This window comes from Chelonia mydas, chromosome 11, assembly GCF_015237465.2.
Source record: "Chelonia mydas isolate rCheMyd1 chromosome 11, rCheMyd1.pri.v2, whole genome shotgun sequence".
Lineage (NCBI taxonomy): Eukaryota > Metazoa > Chordata > Testudines > Cheloniidae > Chelonia > Chelonia mydas.
Window position 1 is genome coordinate 36,296,956 of NC_051251.2, and position 25,020 is coordinate 36,321,975.

General features: G+C 42.5%; 1 protein-coding gene across 11 annotated transcripts in view; it reads right to left on the reverse strand.

The window, feature by feature from the left end:
• The window catches only part of LOC102938237 (sodium channel protein type 1 subunit alpha), a 171,479-nt gene that overhangs the window by 99,496 nt on the left and 46,963 nt on the right, over nt 1–25,020 (reverse strand). For all 11 annotated transcript variants that reach the window (XM_043525360.1, XM_043525363.1, XM_043525368.1 and 8 more), the window contains one exon: nt 14,501–14,816. In XM_043525360.1, the coding sequence (XP_043381295.1) occupies nt 14,501–14,764 (264 nt within the window). In that variant the 5' untranslated portion in view covers nt 14,765–14,816. The remainder of the gene's footprint in view (nt 1–14,500; nt 14,817–25,020) is intronic.

Consider the following 25,020-nt stretch of genomic DNA (forward strand, 5'->3'; position numbering starts at 1 on the left):
TACTCATATGCACAAGAGCCAAGGACAATATAGCCCTTTAGAATTAGTCAACTTCACAAAGGTTAATGAATACTGCTATCTGAACATGGACAACTGATATGGGTATTCACCTACGTACTCTGTTCTATTTTGACATGAGTTTATTTTGCAGGTGTAGGACTGCTGGAAATTAAGCTATCTGCAATAAAAATGTAATTTATTATACAATCAGATGTATGTTTGTGACTAGCCACTCTAATGTCAAATAGAGGCTCTAAAATTTTTGTCTTTTGAGTCCAGTTTCAGATTATCCAATATTAAAATGTTGTCTTTTGTGGTATATTTTGAATAAAAGATCATTTAGAAAGAGTAAAAAACCATCAGACCCAACATGCCTGCCCATTTTGTTTATCTTGATCCAATTTTTCTGTTTTTTTCACTATTTTCCTAAATCCTTGCTTTGTCTATATATTAATGGCATTACCTGAGGGATGAATTTGTCTCCAGATCAATTTGCATATTTTAATTTAATATAAATTTTAGTTGTGACCATATTCCTGTATTATTCTGTGCAAAATTATATGGAAGCTCAAATGCTATCCTTTGCAAAACTGTTTTTTAAAAATAAAATTTTAAAACACTGCAGAGAAAACTTAGAAACACCGTGGAATATGTTCTGAACTGCAATGAAGGCAAGAATATAGTGCAACCAAATATGGGCAGGATGGTGTTAAAAGGGTAATGACAATGGGGAAAGAGTGTGGAAAATATGACCGAGGGAGACAGAGATGGAGAAGGTAATAGGAAGCTTGAGACAAAGGGGGATTGGTGGAGGTTGGAGGTGCCAAAGCAATGGGAGAAAATGCAAACGCATGAGAAGGATACAAAGAACATTGTGTGAGGAACAGCTGATGGAAGCGAACTGAAATAGTTGGATATACTAGCAGGAGCCAAGCTTTGGTGTGAGAAAGTATATCTGTGTCAGCCAGACCAGGAGAGGAGATGAGTGCTGGACAGTAAGGATAGATAGATAAGAGAGACAAGTGTTGGGGGGAGAAGCTGCAGAGACAGCCAGGAAAGAGCTGTTCTTCAATATAAACTTATGTGTGTGGCACAATGAGAGCACTGCAAAACTTTTACATCAGAGCAATCATGGGCAAGCTAAGAGGATGAAACTAATAAGAGCACTACATTCAGCACTAAGGCCAGCCACTCCACCTTTAATTCACCTAATTTTGCCCTGCTATTGAAGACATTTCAGAACATTGTGTATAAATGGCAGTACTTAGGGACAATTGGTACATGTTGATGACAGAGTAGTTGAGTGATGGGGTACACAAACCCCACACTGGGCTGGAAGGGGTTAAGGGACAGTCCTGGGCCCAGATACTCCACCCCTCCAGAACATGCTCCAGATGGAGAAGGGGTTGAAAAGGGAGCAACCCAGCTCGGAAGGGAGTGGAGGACAGACCTACACCCTGAAGGCTCCTGATAAGAGCACCAGAAAGGCCTCCCTGAGGGAATAAGACTATATGCTGAGCCCAGTTGGAGCTGATGATTTGATTAGCTTTTCTTTTGACCTTATCTGGGACTGAAAGTTAGGAGATTAAAGCAGTGGTCGGAAGTGACCCAAGGAGAGTAACTCAAGGGGTACCTTAGAGGGCCAGATACTGCTGACCCTCCTAGGGTCCTGGGTCAGAGCCAGGTGGCATGGGTGAGCCTCAGCTCTGTTACCACTATAGGAGAGACTCAAACCACCTGTTCAACCCACCATACCTCTGATTAAAGGAGGACCAGGACTGTAAGACCAGCTCACCGGGAGGAATACTAGGGGTGCTAACCACTAGGCAACCTAACCAACAAAGAGCTCTATTAAGTGTAGTTAAGGTAGTCTTAACTCTTTGTTGCCTGTTTTGTCAGTTTATATCAGACTGTGATATTATGTCAACCCTCAAAACAATGTTTTCTGCTAAGTTTAAAATGCTGTTCCACCTTACATAATGGCTGTGTAAATAGGAAAAATTATCTGTGCTTAGCTGAAAATTTCCTTTCTTTGTGAAGTTCATAGGTCTGCTATAATGGGTACAGCCATCTGCTTGCCGTTTGGGGGCAGAATTAGATCAGCGACTGGCAGCAGGGGAATCCCCCGCTCCTTGAAGCTCCTTACAACTGAAATAACTTCCACTGCCAGGATAATTTAAATCTACTTTCCTAATTACAGATTGTGTTAAATATACTTTGAGGAAAATGCACAATAATGTCTCATACTGCAGTGTGTGGTAAATTCCATCTAATGACAACAAACCTCAACAATTTCCATCTCTATTCTGGATGATACATTTGTTTCCTGGGTGGGCCAGATCTATAGACCTTATTTCTCTAACAAAAGAAATTTTCAGGTAAGGATGAATAAATTCTCCCATTTTTCTTTGTGCTGAGATCCACAGATTTGCTACAATGGGATTTTCATACCAGTATGCCTCCACAGCAGGAAGCAGGATCAGCCTGTAAATGTGGACAACCAAAACAAGGTACATTATATATAAATATCACTTTCATCTTCCCAAATTTCTGCCAAAAGAAAGGAAAGCGTATTGGCTAAGCCTGGATGAACAAGATGCAGAATTTTGTGAATTTCTATATTGATGGCCATGTGGTATCTAACAAATTTTAATATAGGATACCAGACTGCTTTGCCCTGAAATTCTCTGTACGCCTAAGGACTGGACTTTGATGCTTAACCAAAGGAAGAATATTTCTTGAATATATTTGGAGAACGACTGCTATGACAGTTGTAAGAATTACCTCTCTGAATTAACAGTACAATAATGGGTTTCATTAGAGAAAGCTCCCCATTTCAAATAAAAAACCCCCTCACCTGACTGGAGATAGTAGCCCTCAGAAGACCTAATCATGGATAGGTATAACAATGCCTTCTGCAGGGGTTCAACCCAGTCAGTGCTGTGAAGAACAAAATGAGGTTCTAATGTTGTTCTCTGTGACCTTGTGGGTTTGGAATGTGATCTAGACTGTACAAAGCATTTAAGATGAGGATTTGTACAATCCTTCCTTTTCTTGAACATGTTGATAACACTGGACTACAGAGACCTGACCCTTTTTTGACCACAATGAAGCCATTCTGGAGGAATGGTTTAACATGATAGTTTAACTATGGACTTTGCAGCAGCCAATGGAACAAGTTCAATTTGGTGGCTTCTCTTTTGGGGTCCATGAATGCAATAATCACTTCATCCAAATATTCATTTTAATCGGGTCTGTTCACACGTGGAGGGTCCATTTTGCAATAGCAGACCTCCTCAGTGAGACAGATATCTCAAGATGCTTAGTCAAGCCTGAAAGCCACAGTCTCTTCTGTCAGAAATGCATAAACAACATCACTGCTGCTCTCTCATTCCTATCTTATGTATTATTGTGTGGAGCAGTGGAAAAGGTGGGAAGTCATATAGTAGAGACCTTGCCCAACTTTGTGAGATATCATTCACTACCATGCATCCCAGATCCTGACAACAGAGGCCACAGGGCACTTTATTTACTGTTTCCAGATGCAAAGAGGTCAATCATCAGCCCAACAAACTGATTTACAAGTAAGATATTTCTGTGTGTAGTGGCCACTCTGCTAATCCAACTTCTGCTGTGTCAGTCTTGGTATACCTCTCCTCGGTGGACAGAGACAGCAAACTTTTCTCCACCCAGGACAGAAGAATTTCTCTCTGGAGTAGGGCTCATCATGCTCTCCCTAGTGATTATGAAAACGCTATCAAGATACGTTGACTGTCGCAGTCAGAACTGGCCTGTTTTCCATGGAAGGAGCAGTTCTCTTAGACCTCAATGAATCACTGTATTCCAGTGAGTTGATGCTGTGCTCTCTCTTTCTGGTACCCATTTCCTGAACTGTCAGGAAGAGCCCTTGAAAATTAAATTCTGATTCTTTGCATTCACCAGTTGTGGGAGCAGAGATTATACAATTAGAGCTAGGTCTCTGCCAACAGATGAGATAGGGTAAGACACAGAGGGCATCCCTGGAATTACTGGATCATATGAACTTTGGATCCTGGAAGCTCTGTATGTGATCAGAACTCCCAATTTGCTCTAATAAGAATTGGATTTTTGTTTTTGTGACATCGCTTGTTTTCCATTTACAGCTGTCTTCATCTCAAGTTAATATTCTTCTGAGATAAGACCTTGTACCTGGTAATATGACTCCTCAGCCCAGATCTGTGACTGATTTCTCTAACACTGTGCACCTGTGTTTGGCCTGAATCCAAGGTACTCCAGGAACTACATTACTCTGTGTGTTTCCTTCATTTTTCTGTACAGAGCCCTGATCAGAAAAATTGTCCAAAACAAGGTAAGCTAATTTCCTTCTCTAAAGCCAATATTATAGCTACCATGATCCTGAAGAGAAGCCCCAGGAGTAATGCAAGATCAAGTGGTAATGACTGATTGGGGATGGTAAGATGGGTATTCTATGAAGACAAGCTCCTTTAGGAACTTATTTATATGTTTCAGACTGAGCCTTGGTCTGCTTGTCCCTGCTTCTCTGATGCTAGAAATAGAACAGGGAGTGGGTTGTAATGCTGTGATCTGAAATAGATAATGTCTACTTCGATTCGTGTCATGGCTTTTCCATGGGTTGCAGAAACTGGGTTGGGACAAAACTGTTCCTGAAATTCTCGCACACTACAGGGTATCTCCACCGGGCAACATTCACTGACCTCATTTGATCAAAGCTATAAGAAGCCCTTCTGGTCTCAAATTGAAAGAGCATGGAACTATTCAGGGTTTTAATTACAATTATGGCTGGCTGGGAAACCTGCAGATAGCTCTAAATCAGTAGAACTGATTCTAGCTACTAATTGCAAACTAATTTTTTCTTGTTATACTTCATAAACTGCTTCAACTTGCTATATGACCTTTACTCTTTTCCATAGCATCTGACAGGAGTCAGGATTGCAAGTCGACTTTTCTAATGAATCATAGAATCACAGACTTTAAGGTCAGAGGGGACCATTATGATCGTCTAGTCTGACCTCCAGCACAATGCAGGCCACAGAATCTCACCCACCCACTCCTGTAACAAACCCCTGACCTATGTCTCTGCTATTGAAGTCCTCAAATTATGGTTTAAAGACTTCAAGGTGTAGAGAATCCTCCAGCAAGTGACCCGTGCCCCACGCTGCAGAGGAAGGCGAAAAAACCCTAGGGCCTCTACCAATCTGCCCTGGAGGAAAATTCCTTCCCGACCCCAAATATGGCGATCAACTAAACCCTGAGCATGTGGGCAAGACTCACCAGCCAGACACTAGGAAAGAATTCTCTGTAGTAACTCAGATCCCACCCCATCTAACATCCCATCACAGGCCATTGGGCATATTTACCATGAATAGTTAAAGATCAATTAATTGCCAAAATCATGTTATCCCATCATACCATCTCCTCCATAAACTTATTGAGTTTAATTTTGAAGCCAGATAGGTCTTTTGCCCCCACTGCTTCCCTTGGAAGGCTGTTGGAAGGCTGCTCCCCTTGGAAGGCTCTGATGGTTAGAAACCTTTGTCTAATTTCAAGTCTAAACTTCCTGGTGGCCAGTTTATATCCATTTGTTCTTGTGTCAACATTGGTACTGAGCTCAAATAATTCCTCTCCCTCCCTGGTATTTATCCCTCTGATATATTTATAGAGAACAATCATATCTCCCCTCAACCTTCTTTTGCTTAGGCTAAACAAGCCAAGCTCCTTGAGTCTCCTTTCATAAGACAGGTTTTCCATTCCTCAGATCATCCCTAATAGCCCTTCCCTGTACCTGTTCCAGTCTGAATTCATCCTTCTTAAACATGGGAGACCAGAACTGCACACAATATTCCAGATGAGGTCTCGCCAGTGCCGTGTATAACGGTACTAACACCTCCTTATCTCTACTGGAAATACCTCGCCTGATGCATCCCAAGACCGCATTAGCTTTTTTCACAGCCATATCACATTGGTGGCTCATAGTCATCCTGCAAACAACCAATACTCCGAGGTCCTTCTCCTCCTCTGTTACTTCCAAGTTATGCGTCCCCAGCTTATAACAAAATTTTTTGTTATTAAACCCGAAATGCATGACCTTACACTTTTCACTATTAAATTTCATCCTATTACTATTACTCCAGTTTACAAGGTCATCCAGATCTTCCTGTATGATATCCCGGTCCTTCTCTGTATTGGCAATACCTCCCAGCTTCGTGTCATCTGCAAACTTTATTAGCACACTCCCACTTTTTGTGCCAAGGTCAGTAATAAAAAGATTAAATAAGATTGGTCCCATAACCGATCCCCGAGGAACTCCGCTAGTAACCTCCTTCCAGTCTGACAGTTCACCTTTCAGTGTTACCCATTGTAGTCTCCCCTTTAACCAGTTCCTTAGTCACCTTTCAATTTTCATGTTGATCCCCATCTTTTCCAATTTAGCTACTAATGCCCATGTGTAACCGTATCAAATGACTTACCGAAATTGAGGTAAATTAGATCCACTACGTTTCCTTTGTCTAAAAAATCTGTTACCTTCTCAAAGAAGGTGATCAGGTTGGTTTGGCATGATCTACCTTTTGTAAAACCATGTTGTATTTTGTCTCAATTACCATTGACCTCAATGTCCTTAACTACTTTCTCCTTCAAAATTTTTTCCAAGACTCTGCATACTACAGATGTCAAACTAACAGGCCTGTAGTTACCCGGATCACTTTTTTTTCCTTTCTTAAAAATAGGAACTATGTTAGCAATTCTCCAGTCATACGGTACAACCCCTGAGTTTACAGATTCATTAAAAATTGTTGATAATGGGCTTGCAATTTCATGTGCCAGTTCCTTTAATATTCTTGGATGAAGATTATCTGGGCTCCCCGATTTAGTCCCATTAACCTGTACGAGTTTGGCTTCTACCTTGGATGTGGTAATATCTACCTCCATATCCTCATTCCCATTTGTCATCCTACCATTATCCCTATGATCCTCTTTAGCCTCATTAAAGAGTGAGGCAAAGTATTTGTTTAGATATTGGGCCATGTCTAGATTATCCTTGACCTCCAGTCCATCCTCAGTGTTTAGCGGCCCACTTCTTCTTTCTTTGTTTCCTTCTTATTTATATGGCTATAGAACCTTTTGCTATTGGTTTTAATTCCCTTTGCAAGGTCCAACTCTACATGGCTTTTGGCTTTTCTCACTTTATCCCTACATGTTCTGACCTCAATAAGGTAGCTTTCCTTGCCAATCCCTCTCATCTTCCACTCCTTGTAGGCTTTCTGCTATTTCTTAATCACCTCTCTGAGATGCTTGCTCATCCAGCTTGGTCTACAACTCCTGCCTATGAATTTTTTCCCCTTTCTTGGGATGCAGGCTTCTGATTGTTTCTGCAACTTTGACTTGAAGTAATTCCAGGCCGCCTCCGCCTTTAGATCCACAAGTTCTTCAGTCCAATCCACTTCCCTAATTTCCTTAATTTTTTAAAGTTAGCCCTTTTGAAATCAACAACCCTAGTCACAGATCTATTTTTGTTTATCCTTCCATTTAGTTTAAATTGAATTAGCTCATGATCGCTCGAACCGAGGTTGTCCCCTACAACCATTTCTTCTATGAGGTCCTCACTACTCACCAAAACCAAATCTAAAATGGCATCCCCTCTTGTTGGTTCAGCAACTACTTGGTGAAGGAATCCATCAGTTATCGCATCCAGGAAAATCTGAGCCCTATTATTATTACTAGCACTTGTCCTCCAGTCTATATCTGGAAAGTTAAAGTCTCCCATGATCACACAATTCCCATTAGTATTTACTTCATTAAAAACATTAAAGAGGTCTCTATCCATATCCAAATTGGATCCCGGTAGTCTATAGCACACCCCAAGCACTATCCCACGGGAGGCTCTAGTAGCTTTCTTCCCCGATGTGATTTTTGCCCAGACAGACTCTGTCTTATCCTTTCCATCACTTCTTATTTCTTTACAATCTACCTCATCATTGATATACAATGCTACTCCACCACCTTTGCCTTTATTTCTGTCTTTCCTAAGCAGCACATACCCTTCAATACCCGTACTCCAGTCATGACTACTGTTCCACCATGTTTCTGTTATCCCTATAATATCTGGTTTCACTTACTGCACCAGTAGCTCTAGTTCCTTCATTTTGTTACCTAGGCTCCTCGCATTAGTGTACAAACATCTTAATTTTTGCTGTTCGGCTTCGCTCACATTCTTTACCCTATTGGGCACAGACATTCTACCACCAGTATCATCTATTAGACTAGTATCTACACTACTTCCTCCTTATGTCCATTCTCCTACCCATGGCTGTATCCTTTTTTACTTTGTCTTCTTCCCTCTCAATGCTAAAATCTGGTGTGGACATTACCTGGAGATCTCCCAACCATCTCCCCCAAACTCCTAGTTTAAAGCTCTCTTAATCAGCTGTGCCAGCCTCCATCCTAGAAGTCTATTTCCCTCCCTACTCAGGTGAAGTCCATCCCAAAAGAACAGTCCTCTGTCCATGAATGCTTCCCAGTGGCCATACATCCCAAAGCCCTCCTTAAAGCACCACTGCCTGAGCCACCTGTTAATCATCATAATCTTGTCAGACCTTTGTTGCCCTTCTCTAGGAACAGGCAGAATCCCACTAAAGATCATCTGAGCCTCGATTTCCTTAAGCGTCTTCCCCATCCTGGCATAGTCTCCCTTGATACGTTCCAGTGAGAATCTAGCCGTATCATTTGTTCCCACATGAAGGACAATCAGTGAATTCTTTCCCGCTCCCGTTAGGATCCTCTTCAGCCTCAGGTCCACATCTCATGTCTTAGCGCCCGGCAGACAGCACACCCTTCTGTTCTCTGGATCAGCTCTGGTTACAGGCCTGTCTATTCTTCTCAGTAAGGAGTCCCCAATCATGTAGACCTGCCTTTTCCTGGTGATGGTGCAATTCTCCGGTCTATCCCCTGTGCCCTCTGGCTGCAAGTCCTCTCGATTCCTATTGTCCCTTGCAATCCTCTGCAACCCATCCTGTATCCTCCTGGGGATCATATTTGGTGTTGTTATCTCCATTGACTCTTCCACTCTTCCCACAGGACTAGCTGCTCTTCTCTTCTTCCTTGCCCTCTCATCTTCAGTGACCACCTGCTGTGCCCCTTCTTCATTTTCCAACTCCACAAACCTGTTCCTGAGCTCTATTTCTCCTTCACTAGCCCATCTGTTCCTCTGCCTGTTCTCTTAGTCACATGCTTCCACTGTCCACCCAGCAGTCTCCCCTCAGAGTTCTTTGGTCCTGCTTCCATCTGCAAGTCTGAGCTTTTCCCTTCAGCCTCCTCATGTCTTTGCTCCATCATCCACTCAAACCCCCTTCTAAACTCAACCAGAGTTTTCACCTGCATCTCCAATCCTTGGATATTTTCTTCCGTCAGCTCTATCAGGCGGCACTTCATGCAGACAAAACTCTTTTGCCGGTATCCCCTCCAGGATCACGTACATGCCGCAGCTTCCACATGCAGTCATCTTCATTATGTCTTCCAATGCTTGGGTCACTACCGCTGCTGCCTCTGTATCTGTCATAGCCATCTCACCTAAGTCAAATACCTTCTCCTCCAACAGAACTCCCACTCAAACTCCCCTGTTTACAGCTCTGTTTGCTGGCTCCTGTGCCGCTGCAGCTGTCTGTGCCGCTGCCTGACTGGCTGGCTACCATTATAGGACCCCTAGTCAGAGAAGCCCCGCCCCTAATCAGGGCTCAGCTTCTCTCCCAGCACACTGTCCATACCAGCCTCTTCTCCTCCAACAGAACTCCCACTCAAACTCCCCTGTTTACAGCTCTGTTTGCTGGCTCCTGTGCCGCTGCAGCTGTCTGAATAGCCTCAGCTTTCCATAAAGTTTCCCATGGTATCACTAAAATAGCTAGGGACTGATTTGTCTGAGCATCTTATCCCAAGAATCACAGCCCCATACACCTGCAAGAAACAGATTTGACCACTTCCCCCCCACCCACCACTCTTCTTTCCAGGGAGAAGCCTTTAGACCATGTGATTTTTCAGTTGAGAGTGTCCACAATTGCAATCTCCCACTCATGTTAGCATTGCTTCTGAAAGCATCCCAGGGCACTTAGGGTATCAGACAACTATTCATATTGGTTGGATGGTTTGGTTTTGTCGGCCTGAGGCTTTCATGCCCAAAGGACAGGGCTAAGACAATGCCTGCCTAGACTTGGCTGCCTGTGAAGGGCCTGTATAGTGAGGAGGCTACTCTTTTAGGTAAAAATATTCCCCCCATTAGAAACACCAAACCCCTGACCACCAGAGAAAATAGCCATGTTTGTCTCCAGTAGTGATACCAGGTTAACTGATGCACACTCAGGAATTTTCTGGGCTTATAAAATGGATGCTGGGGTAGGAGGCTAGTATAGAAACAAATAAATGGTGGGCCAAGAGGCTACTTACTGCCTGAACATTAGGGCATGGGAACCCGCAGTGGCAGCTGGAAATAACAGCCCAGTAGCTAGGGCATGGTGACCTGCAACATCAGCTGGGGGATGGTAGACCAATATTTTCCCAATCTTTTAGGTGTTGCAGGGAATTTATCCTCTATTACACTTCCCCAAGGTGCACAAGGATGGATATCTAGCTATAATTTGGCTACAGTAGCTGCAGACCTCTTTTACCTTGTTTCACAATACTCAGCACATTCTGGCCTGAATGTTGGGGTGTTTATGTTTGTTTTTTAAAAATCTATTTCACTATTTGATTCTCTAATTTTAATTAGGATGGCTGGACTTCCTTCCTGAAAGAGAAAGTATTCCCTTTGTGGAGATCTGGGTATATACGAATCAGTGCATGTCTATGGCCTGGAGTTTTCTGCATGGATTTGCCATGCTGCACTCTGTGAGGGAGAGCCAGGTACTGAGGATTATCTGCCCTCCTGCACTCTGTGAAGAGGAGAAGGGATGATATTATTCTTTTACTTCCCCTTTGGGAGTTTGTCCCTATAATACTGCTTCAGACAGGGGAGCAAAACTGGGCTCGGAGACTATTCCAAAATGTATTTCTGGTAGCTACCAATTGCCCTGTCCTTAAAGACGCTGGTCTTATTTGTCTCTCTCTCCCATATAAGCCTCTTCTGGGTCTCTCAAAGATGGGCTCTCCAGATGTTCCACCCATCTCTATTGCATGGCATTTACATGGGCCAGAGAGGTCTGTGTTTTTCTGGGAGGTCTCAGCGTGGTATATAAGTTGGAATTTCAGGAGGACCACAGGCTTTTATAAAGGTGACATTGGGGCAGGAAGCTAGGCCTGAAGGCTCCTTACTGTGCACTCTGCTATTGGCTATGTCAATGCTGTGTCTTTGTGTCCTCCACCACAGTCAGAGGTATGGCTGCTGGTGTGGGCTATGCGTACTCAGCCATGGTCATCCATCTGGTGTGCTGCCCTTCTAGCGTCACTTCCCTTATGGAGATGGGGAAACAGGGGCTGCTGGCCCTGAGGTAGCATTGCCAGGTGTCCAGTTTTTGACCGGAACACCCAGTCGAAAAGGGACCCCGGGGGCTCCAGTTGCTGACTGGGCTGTTAAAAGTCCAGTCAGCGGCGCAGTAGGTACCTGCCTGCCCTGGCTCTGCATGGCTCCTGAAGTGGCTGGCATGTCCCTGCGGTCCATAGGTGCAGGGGAGGCCAGGGAGGCTCCCCACACTGTCCCCGCCCTGAGCGCCAGCTCCACAGCTCCCATTGGCCGGGAACCTGCTTGACTGCCAGAGCCTGCGATGAATTGTGGGGCAGTCAGGTATATCACTTTAGTTGCAGATTTTACATGGAAATCAGTGAGACAAAATGAATAAAGAACTGGACTTTTAAAAAGGTAAAATATGTGATTTCTGTAAAAGGAGGCCAGCAATTTAAAGAAAATTTCTCTCAATCTCATACAGTGTGAATGGCACAGAATGGCTCTTTCAGTGGCACCAAAGATTGGCCTGAAGTAAAAGTATTGTTCTGACACCATACTTCCACTTTCTTTTTATCTAGTCAAAATAGAATTGTAATATAAAATTTAGCAAGCTAAGTCACACTTAAAATACTGCACTTTGTGAAAAGTCAAAAATCACTCTTTAAAATTTATATATCTTAGTATTTGTATGCTCCTCATCACCACAGTGTCTAATATTTACAGTGATAAATTGAAACCATCACAAATCATCAATTGATACTGTAGCTAACGTCTTTTAGAAAGCTTCACATTGCTGGGGATAATGCTGCAGCTGCTTTCTGCTGCCTCTACATTGAACGCTGAGGCAGTGTAACAGAGAAATCCTGCAAGGACTCTAGAATATTTTAAGGCTAGCCGTATGTGCAAACTCCAACAGAAATGTCCTAATTGCTTTTGGTCTTTCAGTCTCATTCTGGTATCTTTTGCTTACTTGTGTGTTTCTTGATCTATACCATACATCTCCTAAATAGTTTAAAAAGCAAATATACTGCTAGGTCTTTTCTATCAAGGCAGGTGCATAATACCAAATAAGGTAAGGATTTTATGTAACTGCCAGTTCCAAATCTGCAATAACCTGGAGAAACACCTGCTCATACAAGCAACGAATTTAATCTGCTCCTTTTAAGCATATAGCAGATATGTTTGTCTAAATGTTAAAAATTAGGGCTGTCGATTAATCGCAGTTAACTCACGCGGTTAACTAAAAAAATTAGTCACGATTAATTGCAGTTTTAATTGCGCTGTTAAACAACACAATACCAATTGAAATTTATAAAATATTTTGGATGTTTTTCTTGTTCAGACAATCGCTAAGACAAACTAGTTTGTTTACATTTACAGGAGATAATGCTGCCCTCTTCTTATTTACAGTGTCACCAGAAAGTGAGAACGGACATTTACATGCCAGATATGCTAAACATTTGTATGCCCCTTCATGCTTCAGCCACCATTCCAGAGGACATGCTTCCATGCTGATGACGCTCTTTAAAAAAACGCGTTAATTAAATTTGTGACTGAACTCCTTGGGGGAGAATTATATGTCCCCTGCTCTGTTTTATGTGCATTGTGCCATATATTTCATGTTATAGCAGTCTCGGATGATGACCTAGCACTTTATTCATTTTAAGAACACTTTCATTGCAGATTTCACAAAATGCAAAGAAGGTACCAACATGAGATTTCTAAAGATAGCTACTACAGCACTCGACCCAAGGTTAAAGAATCTGAAGTGCCTTCCAAAATCTGAAAGGGATGAGCTGTGGAGCATGCTTTCAGAAGTCTTAAAAGAGCAACACTCCGACGCGGGCAGCATCATCGCCTGCAAATGTAAGCAAATGTAAACAAACTTGTTTGTCTGAGCAATTGGCTGAACAAGAAGTAGGACTGAGTGGACTTGTAGGCGCTAAAATTTTACGTTTTATTTTTGAATGCAGGGTTTTTTGTACATAATTCTACATTTGTAAGTTCAACTTTCATGATAAAGAGATTGCACTACAGTACTTGTATTAGATGAACTGAAAAATACTATTTCTTTTGTTTTTTACAGTGCAAATACTTGTAATAAAAAAAAATAAAGTGAGCACTGTACATTTTGTATTCTGTGTTGTAACTGAAATTAGTATATTTGAAAATGTAGAAAACACCCAAAAATATTTAAATAAATGGTATTCTATTATTAACAGTGCGACTAATCGCAATTAATTTTTTTAATTGCTTGACAGCCCTATTAAAAATATTAATAGGAAATATTTATATTTATTGTATTATGCACAGCAGCCTCACAATAGCTTGGTGTCAGCTATTCTTCAGGTTCAGTATAAATGCTCCTCCATTTACAAAGAAAAGGGATAACAGAATAATACACAAATTATTAGGGGCTCAATACTGCATCAGAGAACCCAACAGTATTTTGCCATGGATTTCAATGGCAGCAAGTTATTTTCAATGCAAGCCTAGATTTTCATTTTATTTATTTTAGGCCATGTAATGTGGTACCTGGATGTAAACAATATATTCAGATATTATATTGCATTTATAGCAAAAATAACTGATTTAATAGTAAAAGCAACATTAAGCTCCGCAAAATCATAGAATTGTATATATATATATGCAGTCCCAAGCTCATCATGCAAATTAAGATGCTCACAGTACCATGAGCCCATGGTGATGAGCATGGTCAAAATACATGGGTTAGATAGAGACAGTTTTTTAGCATTCAGTTGTTAAGTGTTTTTCTATTTACTAACTTTTTGGAAGACGGAAATACATGTAAGTTGTTGACTATGAATACTTCCTCCACTTGTTACATATCCTGTTCCTTTCTATGATGCTCAGCTAAAACTATCTCCACACCCTTTGTTAAACAGTGGAATACCATTTGCATACATACGGTATGTTACATAACAGAGCTCTCTTGTACATTTTATGTAAATTACACATTATGTACATGATGAAAAAATCCAAGCATTACCATATGAAAGTGACAATGAAACATGCTTGATAATAAATACTTACTTTTTTATTGATATAATATGGGTCCAGATCCTCCAAGGGCTCGGACACCATTCCTGGAGGTATGTCACCATAAATAAATGGAAGTGACTTTCCTGCCTCCAAGTCACTATTAGGTTTTGGGCCATTTTCATCATCATCTTTACGGTCTTGTTTGGAACACTTAGCCTTTTCTGCAGCAATGCGTTGTTCAATAGCTGCAAGAGACTCTCTAGTGAAGTAGTGGAAGCTGTCAGGTCCTGGTGGTACAAGCACTGACTGCTCCATCTTTTCATCCTGCTCATTTTAATTACCATTTATTCTCTTGCATAGGAAAGTGCTAAAAGAAAACAGAAAAAGAAAAGATGAATGTGTTAGAACAATCAAGGGAAAATATTATTTATTTAGTAATATTTAGTTTGCTTATGACAGCATCAGTACATGCAAATATAAAATACTAAAAACAATTTAAATGAAACTCAATTCAGCATTTAGAATAGAAATTTGATCGTTTTCAAAGGCACCTATTTGGTTCTTGATAAACCAACTATATATAAGATGAAATCATTTCTCAGTTCTAGAAGCTGTTTAATCAATTTTTACCCAAAGTATTTTATCGGAGGGCTTGCCGATACAGTCTTTTATTGCAACTGATATTTTATTAATTATGAAAAAGAAAGTGGTCCCACTGCAGAATCCTCAGGGAACATACTGTTAATTATAGAAGGCCCAATTCAGCAACTCTTACTCATACTGAGAAGTAATTACTCACTTGCATATTCACAGGCAGACTTATTGAAATCAATGGAAGAAAGAGATGCAGAATCAGGACCTAAACAAATAAAAATTGGCTCCATGTATTGCAGATAAGAGCTCTGCATTACCAAAATATATGGTTCCTAAGATTACTTGTACAGCACTTACTCTCTTTACAGTTAACAAAAACAATCTTTCTTCATATTTCTCTTTCATTTAAACAATTGTTCTGTATACTAGCATTTTCTTCAGTAAAGATGTTTACAAGTGAAGAATTAAAGTATTTTTAACAAACATAGTATGCAGCTTAAAAATAAGCATGGGCACAAAAAAATGAGTGCACAATAAAACTGCAGCTCCTGCATATTTTATGCTGCTGAATAATTTTCTGATTTTAGTAGGTACATTGTTTAAATGTGTGTTTGGGCAAGCAGTAGAGCACATCTGTCCTATCAGAATGTAAAGAGATGTCTGCAGTCTCCACCCATTGGCTGGCAGGGCTCTGTGAAATGACGAGGCAGCCTTTGAGGAAGGTTGGAGGATCAGTGCCAGATCTAATACATTTTGAAAGAAGCAAGAGATGAGGAATGGCAGAGATGTGAGAAAGCAAGCGATGATAGGAGGGGAGAGATCAGCAGAGCTGAGAAAGAAGACTGAAAAAGAAGCATGAGTTGCAGAAAGAAGCAGAAAAACAGAAAGGGAGGAAGAAATATTGGCAGGAAGAAATTAGGGGGCACAGGAGAGAGGAAAATTAATGAATTAGAAGAGAAAATGAAGGAGGGAAAATCAAATGAAAAAGTTGCACATCTGGAAGAAAGTAGTACTAAAATAGGAATAGAGATAAAAGCAATGAAAAAATGCCAAAAGAAAAGCAGACAGGAGAAGTGGGGGATAGAAGTAAGGGGTTGGAGGAGCAGGAAGGGTAGAGAAATACAGAAGGGGTGGAAACCTCTATCAAGAAAAAAATGAATAAAAAGAAATAGAAATTGAAAGAGAAATAAGAGATGACAGAATAGAGGAAGAAAGAAAAGCATATAGTGGAAATGGAAACCAGTAACAGATATTATATGCATGTAATCTTAAGCAGATGGCCCACAGAATTAAAGGCAGTATAAGTACAAACATTTTAAATCACGCTAGTATGTACAGTAGTGTCTCTGTTCAGCAGTGCAGGTGGGAGAAGGGAAGTAGAGTGATGAGGAGATTCCATAGCTGCACAATTTGCATTTGTTTTCCTTCATTTCTGAGACAATTTTTTAAAACATATTTGATCACGACATGCAAGAGAATGAAACCCAGACAGAGGGATGGATTTCAAAGTGGAAAGCTGAAACTTTATTAACTATGAACTTTAATGGATGGAACTAAACCCCCACAAAATACCAGATATTTATTTGAGTCAAGGGATGTGTTAAATAATCTCATACCAAATAGCCAATATTTAGGGGTGGCCTCTTCAGCATAACCCCAATGATTTACCCCACCTTCTCACTCTGCCCCCAGGAGGAGACTGAGGGTACACATGAAGGGTACCTTAGTCTGTGAAGACTTAAGGCCTTCCCTTTTTCCGCAAGGCTAAGAGGGTCCATGCCTGACATTTTTTGGATCTCTCAGTCACGTTTACCTCTGGAAAATGGTCCCTTTGAGCCTCTCACCCAAAAATTGCAAAGAAATTAGAAAATCACAACTTTTAAACACTATTCTTACTCATTAACCTTAAACTGGGCCTCCAGGATTTTGTATGAGAGGCAGAAAATCCCACCAAACACTTTGTCAATCCTTTTCTGAGGAAGAAACTCCTTCCTGACCCCCAAAACTAGCAATCAATCAGACCCACAGAATCTTAGAAACTAATTCAAATTATACCTCCATTACAAGGTAGAGAGGATGGGGCAGTACAATGGCTGCTAGGTAGTCTGAGGGCTTCCCATACAGCTGGGTAGGTATTGGGTGGGGATGCATGAGAATCAAACTCTCCCTTCTCCCCATAGCAGAGGAAGGTGGAGAAATCTCTCCTTCTTCCCTGCCCCCACTCACCCAGGGATAATCTCCTGAGGGGTGATGGGGAGAAGGCTCTCTAGCTGCTGAACCTGCCATTCCTTTTCCCTTCCTCTCAGGACCTCAGGGGTTGTTTTTCACCTGCCGGTCTAATCATTCATACATACACCCATTGAGATGGGGGAGAAGGCCTTAAAGGGTTAAAATGTGCACTATATATTTACAATAAGCTACACTTTTTTATATATAAAAGAGCACATTTTCAAAGCACTCCCCACACTGTGTTTAGAAAATTTCCTGTGTTTTCCAACAGCCGCAAACTGGTGTTCAAGCTCCTGCAAAGCGCCCAGAGGAGCCCCTTTGAAACGTCCTTTCTATACAGACAGCTGGTGCACAGGAAGCCACACAAATTGTAGACAGGAGGGAGGAAGATTTTTGCCAGTAACAGTGGGAAAATCCCATATCCTATAAAAAGAGTTAATGGATACTCTGTTCATGCAGAGTTCATTAGGTTTCCTCTGTCACTTTCACCTTTCTGTTCAGTGAACTGGATGGAAGTCAAATTCCTTCAGAAGGATAGAGGGTGAATCAAACCTACAGGACTTGAAAACGTAGGTGCATGAAATCTAGGTACAATCTAAGTACAATCTTTTGCTTAGCCACCCTATTCAGCGACTGTGTTTACAAACAGTTGAAAAACAATACTGTATCTCCAAAAACATATCTGCATTTTTGCCTATAATTTTCCATTCAGAAAGTTATGTCTCATTATTTCTCTATAATTAATCCCAGATTATTCTTTACATTCATTATACTCTTAGTAATACATTTTAATATTGTGCTAAGATGTAGATGACCAACTATACCACTGCTATTATCTAGATATAAATAAGTGGATTGTGCTAAACAAAAGATTCCACAGGAAAATCTATCAAAGTTAAATACTTTCATAATCTCTATACAAAAATAGGACACAGTCCCTTTTCTTACACAGCTCCATGTTTCTAATCATTTAGAGGTGCACGGGGGCAGGTTTGGCATGGGTTCAGTTTCTGCCACAGTAATTGTGAAACCAAGGGTGCAAAGCACTTCTCCCAGCCCACTGTGGAGTGGAAGGGAGGCCCTGACATGAGGGGGAGAAGGGAGAGGAGATGGGATCTGGAAAGCAAGCTTGCCCCTCATTCATCCTGCAGTGTTGGATCCTGTCCTAGGCACTGGTCCTGGCTTTACGCTTTGGGCATTGAGATGTGGTGCAGGCCCAGCTGCTTCTCTGTCATGGCTGGGACAAACCCAAGTGGCTCTGCAATCCCATGTGCCAGATTGCAACTCTCGGAGTAGGGAGCCAGGCCCAGCCCCGTGGGGCAGCAGCTGCCGCTGTGGAGTGAGCGTGGGGCAGGTTCACTCTCAAGGCAGGCTCACTTCCTGGGCCCTCTCCTCCCCTCCCATCCACACTGGGCTGGGATTAGGGTTGTGGTGCTGGGACAGAGGGTGCTACTGTTGTTAGTCCTTGCCCCCTCAGCAGTTTAATATGGTGCGTCTATTGAACTGGGAGGCTACATCTGCTCCTGGAAGTGCAGTTTTCATTAAAACTTAAAAATGAACGAAAGATGGATTACTCAAGTGTGTAAAGCCCTGGCCTCAAAACACTAACACAATATAACACTTCTCTCTTCAGAAATAACAAGAGAAACCTTTTCCATTTACATCAGTTTGAGAAGATCTTGTCAGCTGTGTGGAAGAGAAAAGGTTTTTTTTTATTTTCTTTATTGTAGTTCATGAATTTATTCTTAAGTACCAGTAAAATGAAAATAATACTCTCTGGTGAAAAGAGGAGTGATGCACAAACAGGTGAAGATGAAAAGGTCTAAGATGCACCAATACATATGCCCCACAAATGCAGGAAATTGTTTTTGTAGGATCAACCTTATCCTAACAGACTATTGCAAACAAAGACAACCCTATGGAGTTTGATTACTGAAGGGCAATGAGTAAATGCCCAACTTTACATTATCTCCTACTCACCCATGCAAACACCTATTTAGTGTTTTGCTGCTTTAAGTGACCACCTATTATACCTGAATGTTACTGCCAACCCCGATCCCAGCTTAGTGGTCCAAAAGAAGATAAACTATCCCCAAGGTCCCTACCAATATATCTTTTAGATCACAGTGTGCACTGATACAGTGATCACAGACTATTTAAAGGAATATTACCATTTGTGCAAGCTTATAAAAAAGGTAAATAGTATGACCCAGGTAATTATAGGCCTGTAAGCCTGACATCAATCCCAGGCAAGATAAAGGAGTGGCTGTGTAATGGGGGCTCTCAACCCTAGAGCACCCCTGGCAGCCTGGTCAGCACTACCATTGGATCCCTGCTTCAGTTTCCCAGACATTTAATAAGTCCAATGAGGCTTGCATATTGATCAGAGCCCCTTCAGGGGTCTAATTTTTCAACCCCAAAGGCAAAACATCATATGAATAGGCCTTCCTCTCAGCATTTCTAGCAGAACTGGACAGAGGCTGAGTCAACCTGAGTCTGTCAAACCCCCATTATGTCCAAGATTGCTTAATGGTGAGGCCTTCGTGACCCAGAACCCTCCTCTTGAGTCAGGGACCTCTTGTCACTAGCTGGGGGAGGATCATGCCTCTTGGGTCAAGGTCCCTACAGATGCCAAACCACAATGACCCTTTCTCAGGACAGCACACAATTTCTCTTTTTTTCCAGAGCTTCTGCAGTTGCCTGATGAAGTCTTTCATAGGAGTCAGGTTTCCCTGAGACTTACATTCCTGGTCTCTTCCTTTCTAAAACTCTTCCACCCAGGAACACTCTTCCTTGGGTTCCTTTGCTAGTGAGCCCCCCCTAGGATTGCCAACTTTCTAATTGCACAAAGTCAAACACTCTTGCCTCAGACCCAGCCCCTGCCCTGCCCCTTCTCACTCCATTTCCCCTCCCCTCCTCCCTCACTCTCCCCACCCTCACTCACTTTCAGTAGGCTGGGGCAGGAGGTTGGGGTGTGGGAGGGGATGAGGACTCTGGCTGGGGGTGTGGGCTCTGGGATGGGGCCGGGGATGAGTGGATTGGGGTGTAGGAGGGGGCTCTGGGCTGGAGCCAAGGGGTTTGGAGTGCGGGTGCTGGAGGGGGTACGGGCTCCAGGGTGGGGCAGGGAATGAGGGGTTTGGGGTGCAGGAAGGGGCTCCAAGCTGGGACAGGTGGTTGGGGTGCAGGAGTGGGTGTGGGCTCCAGCCAGGCGGTGCTTACCTCAGGTGGCTCCCGGTCCATGGCGCAGTGGGGCTAAGGCAGGCTCCCTGCCTGCCCTGGCTACCTGTGGCTCCTGAAAGCAGCCGGCATATCTGGCTCCTAGCCGCAGGGGTGGCCAGATGGCTCTGTGCAGTGTGCGCTGCCCGCCCCTGCAAACACCACCCCCACAGCTCTTACTGGCAGTGATTCCCCGCCAATGGGAATTGCAGAGCTGGCACTTGGGGTGGGGGCAACGCGTGGAACTTCCCTGATCGGCTCTGCGCCTAAGGGCCATAGGGACATGCCAATTGCTTCTGGGAGCCACGCGGAGCCAGGGCAGGCAGGGAGCCTACCTTAGCCCCAATGCACCGCCAACCGGACTTTTAACGGCCCAGTCAGCGGTACTGACCAGAGCCACCAAGGTCCCATTTTGACCGGACGGTTCCGGTTGAAAACCGGAGGCCTGGCAACCCTAGCCCCCTCACCAGATTCCTGGAAGCTTTCTCTATAGGAGTTTTCTCTTTCTATATTCTGGGAACTGTTCCTCTCCCCAAGAGCCTCCTTTTATCTTGCCCAGTGCTTCCCTGCCTAATTAACTGCCTCCCAGTAACTCAATGAGCTAACTAATCCTAGGTGAACCTGAATTGTCTCATTACCCCGTATGTCTCTTTCCTATCCTTCTCCTTTTTCCTTCTGTCTAATAAGAATCTGGCTTAGCTGGCCCAGACTGTAAATTTTGCACCACCACTGTAAATCTGTGACCAGGCAGAGGCAACAAAAAGCAGTGCCCTAAACACCCCAATGCTGGTACTCCAGGTCCTGGAGTGGCTAAGACCATGCATTATGTCTGTGTTTCTCCATCAGAAAGGTTTCAAGCAAGAGTCAACACCAGAGACAGAAGCTGCATTTTCTCTTTGCTATTCTTCTCTCTCCAATTTTGCGTGTGTCTTCTTTTTTCTTCTAGGAAATGAGATCAGACTTTAACAACAACAACAGCTCCAGCTAATGCCAAGTAACTTCTTCTCTTTTCCCCCAAAAGGGCAGTTATTACCATCTTTGATACCATCTAAGCAGCTATCAAACAAGGGGTTTTTCTTCTAAAAGCAATTTCTAGCTAGTGGAGAAAGAAACAAAGAATGTTGCTACCATATTTTATATTTCAAATCCTTCAATTGTTTTTCCTTCTTTTCTATATCTTTAACAAAAGGTTAAAAAGATGTTTAATTACGTGTAACTCCATGGTACTCACCGGACTGAGGTCTCTGTATACCAAACCCCAAATCTTTTTTGCCACTGCTTAATGCTGAACAGTGACTGGGTTACGTTAACACCTTTGGCCCGTATATTCCATCTAAATTAGTATAACTGCCGGAAGATAGGAATAAAAATACTTGAGATACAAGATGCAAGTGATCTGACAGAGACTGCCAGAATTAGTCACTAGGTGCAGCAACAAAAATTGTGCAATTACTTGCTCTGTTTCTCTCTGGTCTCACACTGCAATTCTAATGCCTGAGCTGTAGTGGTACAGTGTATTTTAAACAATCTGTTTTTCTCATGACTCCATCTCAAATCCCAGCACTGGATCTGGGGATGACCCCCTAAGGGTATTCTTGTGGATGTTACTCTTCTATTGGCACAGGCATATCAGGCACAGCTTGGGGGAGAGGGGGCGAGAGGAGAGAGGAAATGACGCTGCTTATTTTGGTTGCCAACTATGTTTAGATATTGGAAGTGATGGTGGCTTAATACTTACATCCTGCTGCCGTCTCTTTTTATACTTCTCTGATATAACCACAGTATCTGGGTTTGAGGCTCAGGGACCCTGGGACCAGACCTAGACTTTGCTACTAGTGCTCTGTGTTAGGTGGTGCATCTGTGGTTCCCTGTATATGCATCTCTCTTTAAGAGACACTGAAAATAGGAGTGCTGTAGGAATTTTACATGAATACTTCAATACATTTCTTCCTTTGCACTGACCCTGGTAAATTTAATACTTGCTGAACTCTTCTTTATGTTATATAGCCTAGCGATTTGCCATGTTTTGGGAGGTCAGAAATGAATTCTCTATCCCCAAGGATAAAGAACAAAAAACTATATTGAATCAAAGGAAATATAAAATATTTTAAAAAAATCAACACTGAAGTTAAACAAGAGAACACAAAATGAAATTGTATTACTTCCACTGCATGGTGAATCTTCTCTTTGAATTTCAAAAAGCTTTTCCTAAATGCCTGCACACAGTCCCTCCCCTGCCCTTGTCCTCTCCAACAGTCTGAAGCTGATCACTAGGGGGAGATTCAGGCAGCAGAAATCTGTTGCAGTAAGCAGAATTCAATCTTTGCCCTTCACTTCGCCCTTGCCCTGTGACACACATTATGTTTTTGCTCTTGGCAAAAACAAACAGATCAGATCTGTTAAAATTCATATATCCTTGTATGTTGGAAAGCCATCCCAGTAAATACACAGCAGTATTACTATTTTGAATTTTTAAAGATCTTTTCATCAGTAGAACTTACAAGGCTTCACACAAAAGTAGGTTAGCACTTAGGGTGACCAGATAGTAAATGTGAAAAATCGGGATGGGGGCTGAGGGTAACAGGGACCTATATAAGACAAAGCCCCAAATATTGGGACAGTCCCTATAAAATTGGGACATCTGGTCACCCTATAACAGGGATTCTCAAACTGGGTATCCTGACCCCTCAGGATGTTGTGAGGTTATTATGTGGGGAGTAATGAGCTGTCAGCCTCCACCCCCAACCCTGCTTCACCTCCATTATTTATAATAATGTCAAATATTTAAAAAGTGTTTTTAATGTATAAGGGGGATCACACTCAGAGGCTTACTGTGTGAATGGGGTCACCAATACAAAAGTTTGAGAACCACTGCCCTATAAGCACTATCATGTCCATTTTTACAAATCAGTAAACTGAGGGACAGAGAGGTGATTTGGTGACATTCATGATCAATTAAGTGACAGAACAGGAAATAGCACCTAAAGGCATGTCTACCCTTACCTCCGGAGTGATCGATCCAGCGGGGGGTCGATTTATCGCGTCTAGTGAAGATGCGATAAATCATCTGCTGAGCGCTCTCCCATCGACTCCCGTACTTCACCAGCGCAAGAAGCATAGGCGGAGTCAATGGGGGAGCGTCCCCCACAAGAGGAGACTAAGGGGGGATATGATAGAGGTATATAAAATCATGAGTGGTGTGGAGAAAGTGAATAACAAAAAGTTATTTACTTGTTCCCATAATATAAGAACTATTGGTCACCAAATGAAATTAATAGGTAGCAGGTTTAAAACAAATAAAAGGAAGTTCTTCACTCAGTGCACAGTCAACCTGTGGAACTCCTTGCCTGAGGAGGTTGTGAAGGCCAGGACTATAACAGGGTTTAAGAGAGAACTGGATACATTCATGGAGGTTAAGTCCATTAATGGCTATTAGCCAGGATGGGTAAGGAACGGTGTCCCTAGCCTCTGTTTGTCAGAGGGTGGAGATGGATGGCAGGAGAGAGATCACTTGATCATTACCTGTTAGGTTCACTCCCTCTGGGGCACCTGGCATTGGCCACTGTCGGTAGACCGGATAGTGCGTTGGATGGACCTTTGGTCCAACCCAGTATGGCCATTCTTATGTTCTTATGTCAGCAGTTGACCTACCGCAGTGAAGTAGATCTAAGTAGTCGGTATCGCGGTAAGTAGATCTAAGTACGTCAACTTCAGCTACATTATTCACATAGCTGAAGCTGCGTAACTTAGATCAATCCCCGCCAGTGTAGACCAGGCCTAAGTCTCCTAACTCCGAGCTATGATTCCACAAAATACATGAATTAGTTTGCTTTACCTGCAAAAGTTTTCAGAGATGTTGTAGTACAAGCTTCTATGGGCCAACGACTCTCTACTGGGTATTTATTGCTGAGGACAGAGGAGGTTCTTGAGAGAAACACTAGGAATAGCCAAGCTCAAAAAGAAGCATAATCTGACATTCACATAGGGTATTGTTTTTGAATTAGCAATAAAGTTAAATTCCAGGAAGGACACTAACAGGGTTTTTCTGCTCTGTTGAAGAGGGGAAGAGGAACTCATAGCATCCATTAGAAAAAAAAATGATCAAATTAAAAATATTCTGCAGGGTAGAACAAAGTTTCCAGTTTGTGAGGTCCATTCCTCATGGGAGACAGATCATGGGGTGGGGGTGAGGCGAATCTGTGCCCTTCTACTGAATTAAATTTGTTCAGTCATTTGCAATCAGTTACCCTTGGATACCATTAGCATCCTATAAACCACAGTGCTGATTTCCGGAGTGAATCTTCTTAAGTACCGTGGAAACCAATACAAAGGACTCCAATGTGCACCTGAGGAGAGCCAGTTACAAATGGCTGAGTGTGGAGTGACAGTAGGAAAAAAAAGAATAGGAACCCCTGGCAGTGGGGGAGCCTTCTACAGTCTGCCCTTGGTCTCCATTATCCTCCCCCATTCAGGAAGAAAATATAAATGTATCAGCCTTGCAAACCAAACGAATGTTGAGAGAATGAGAAACC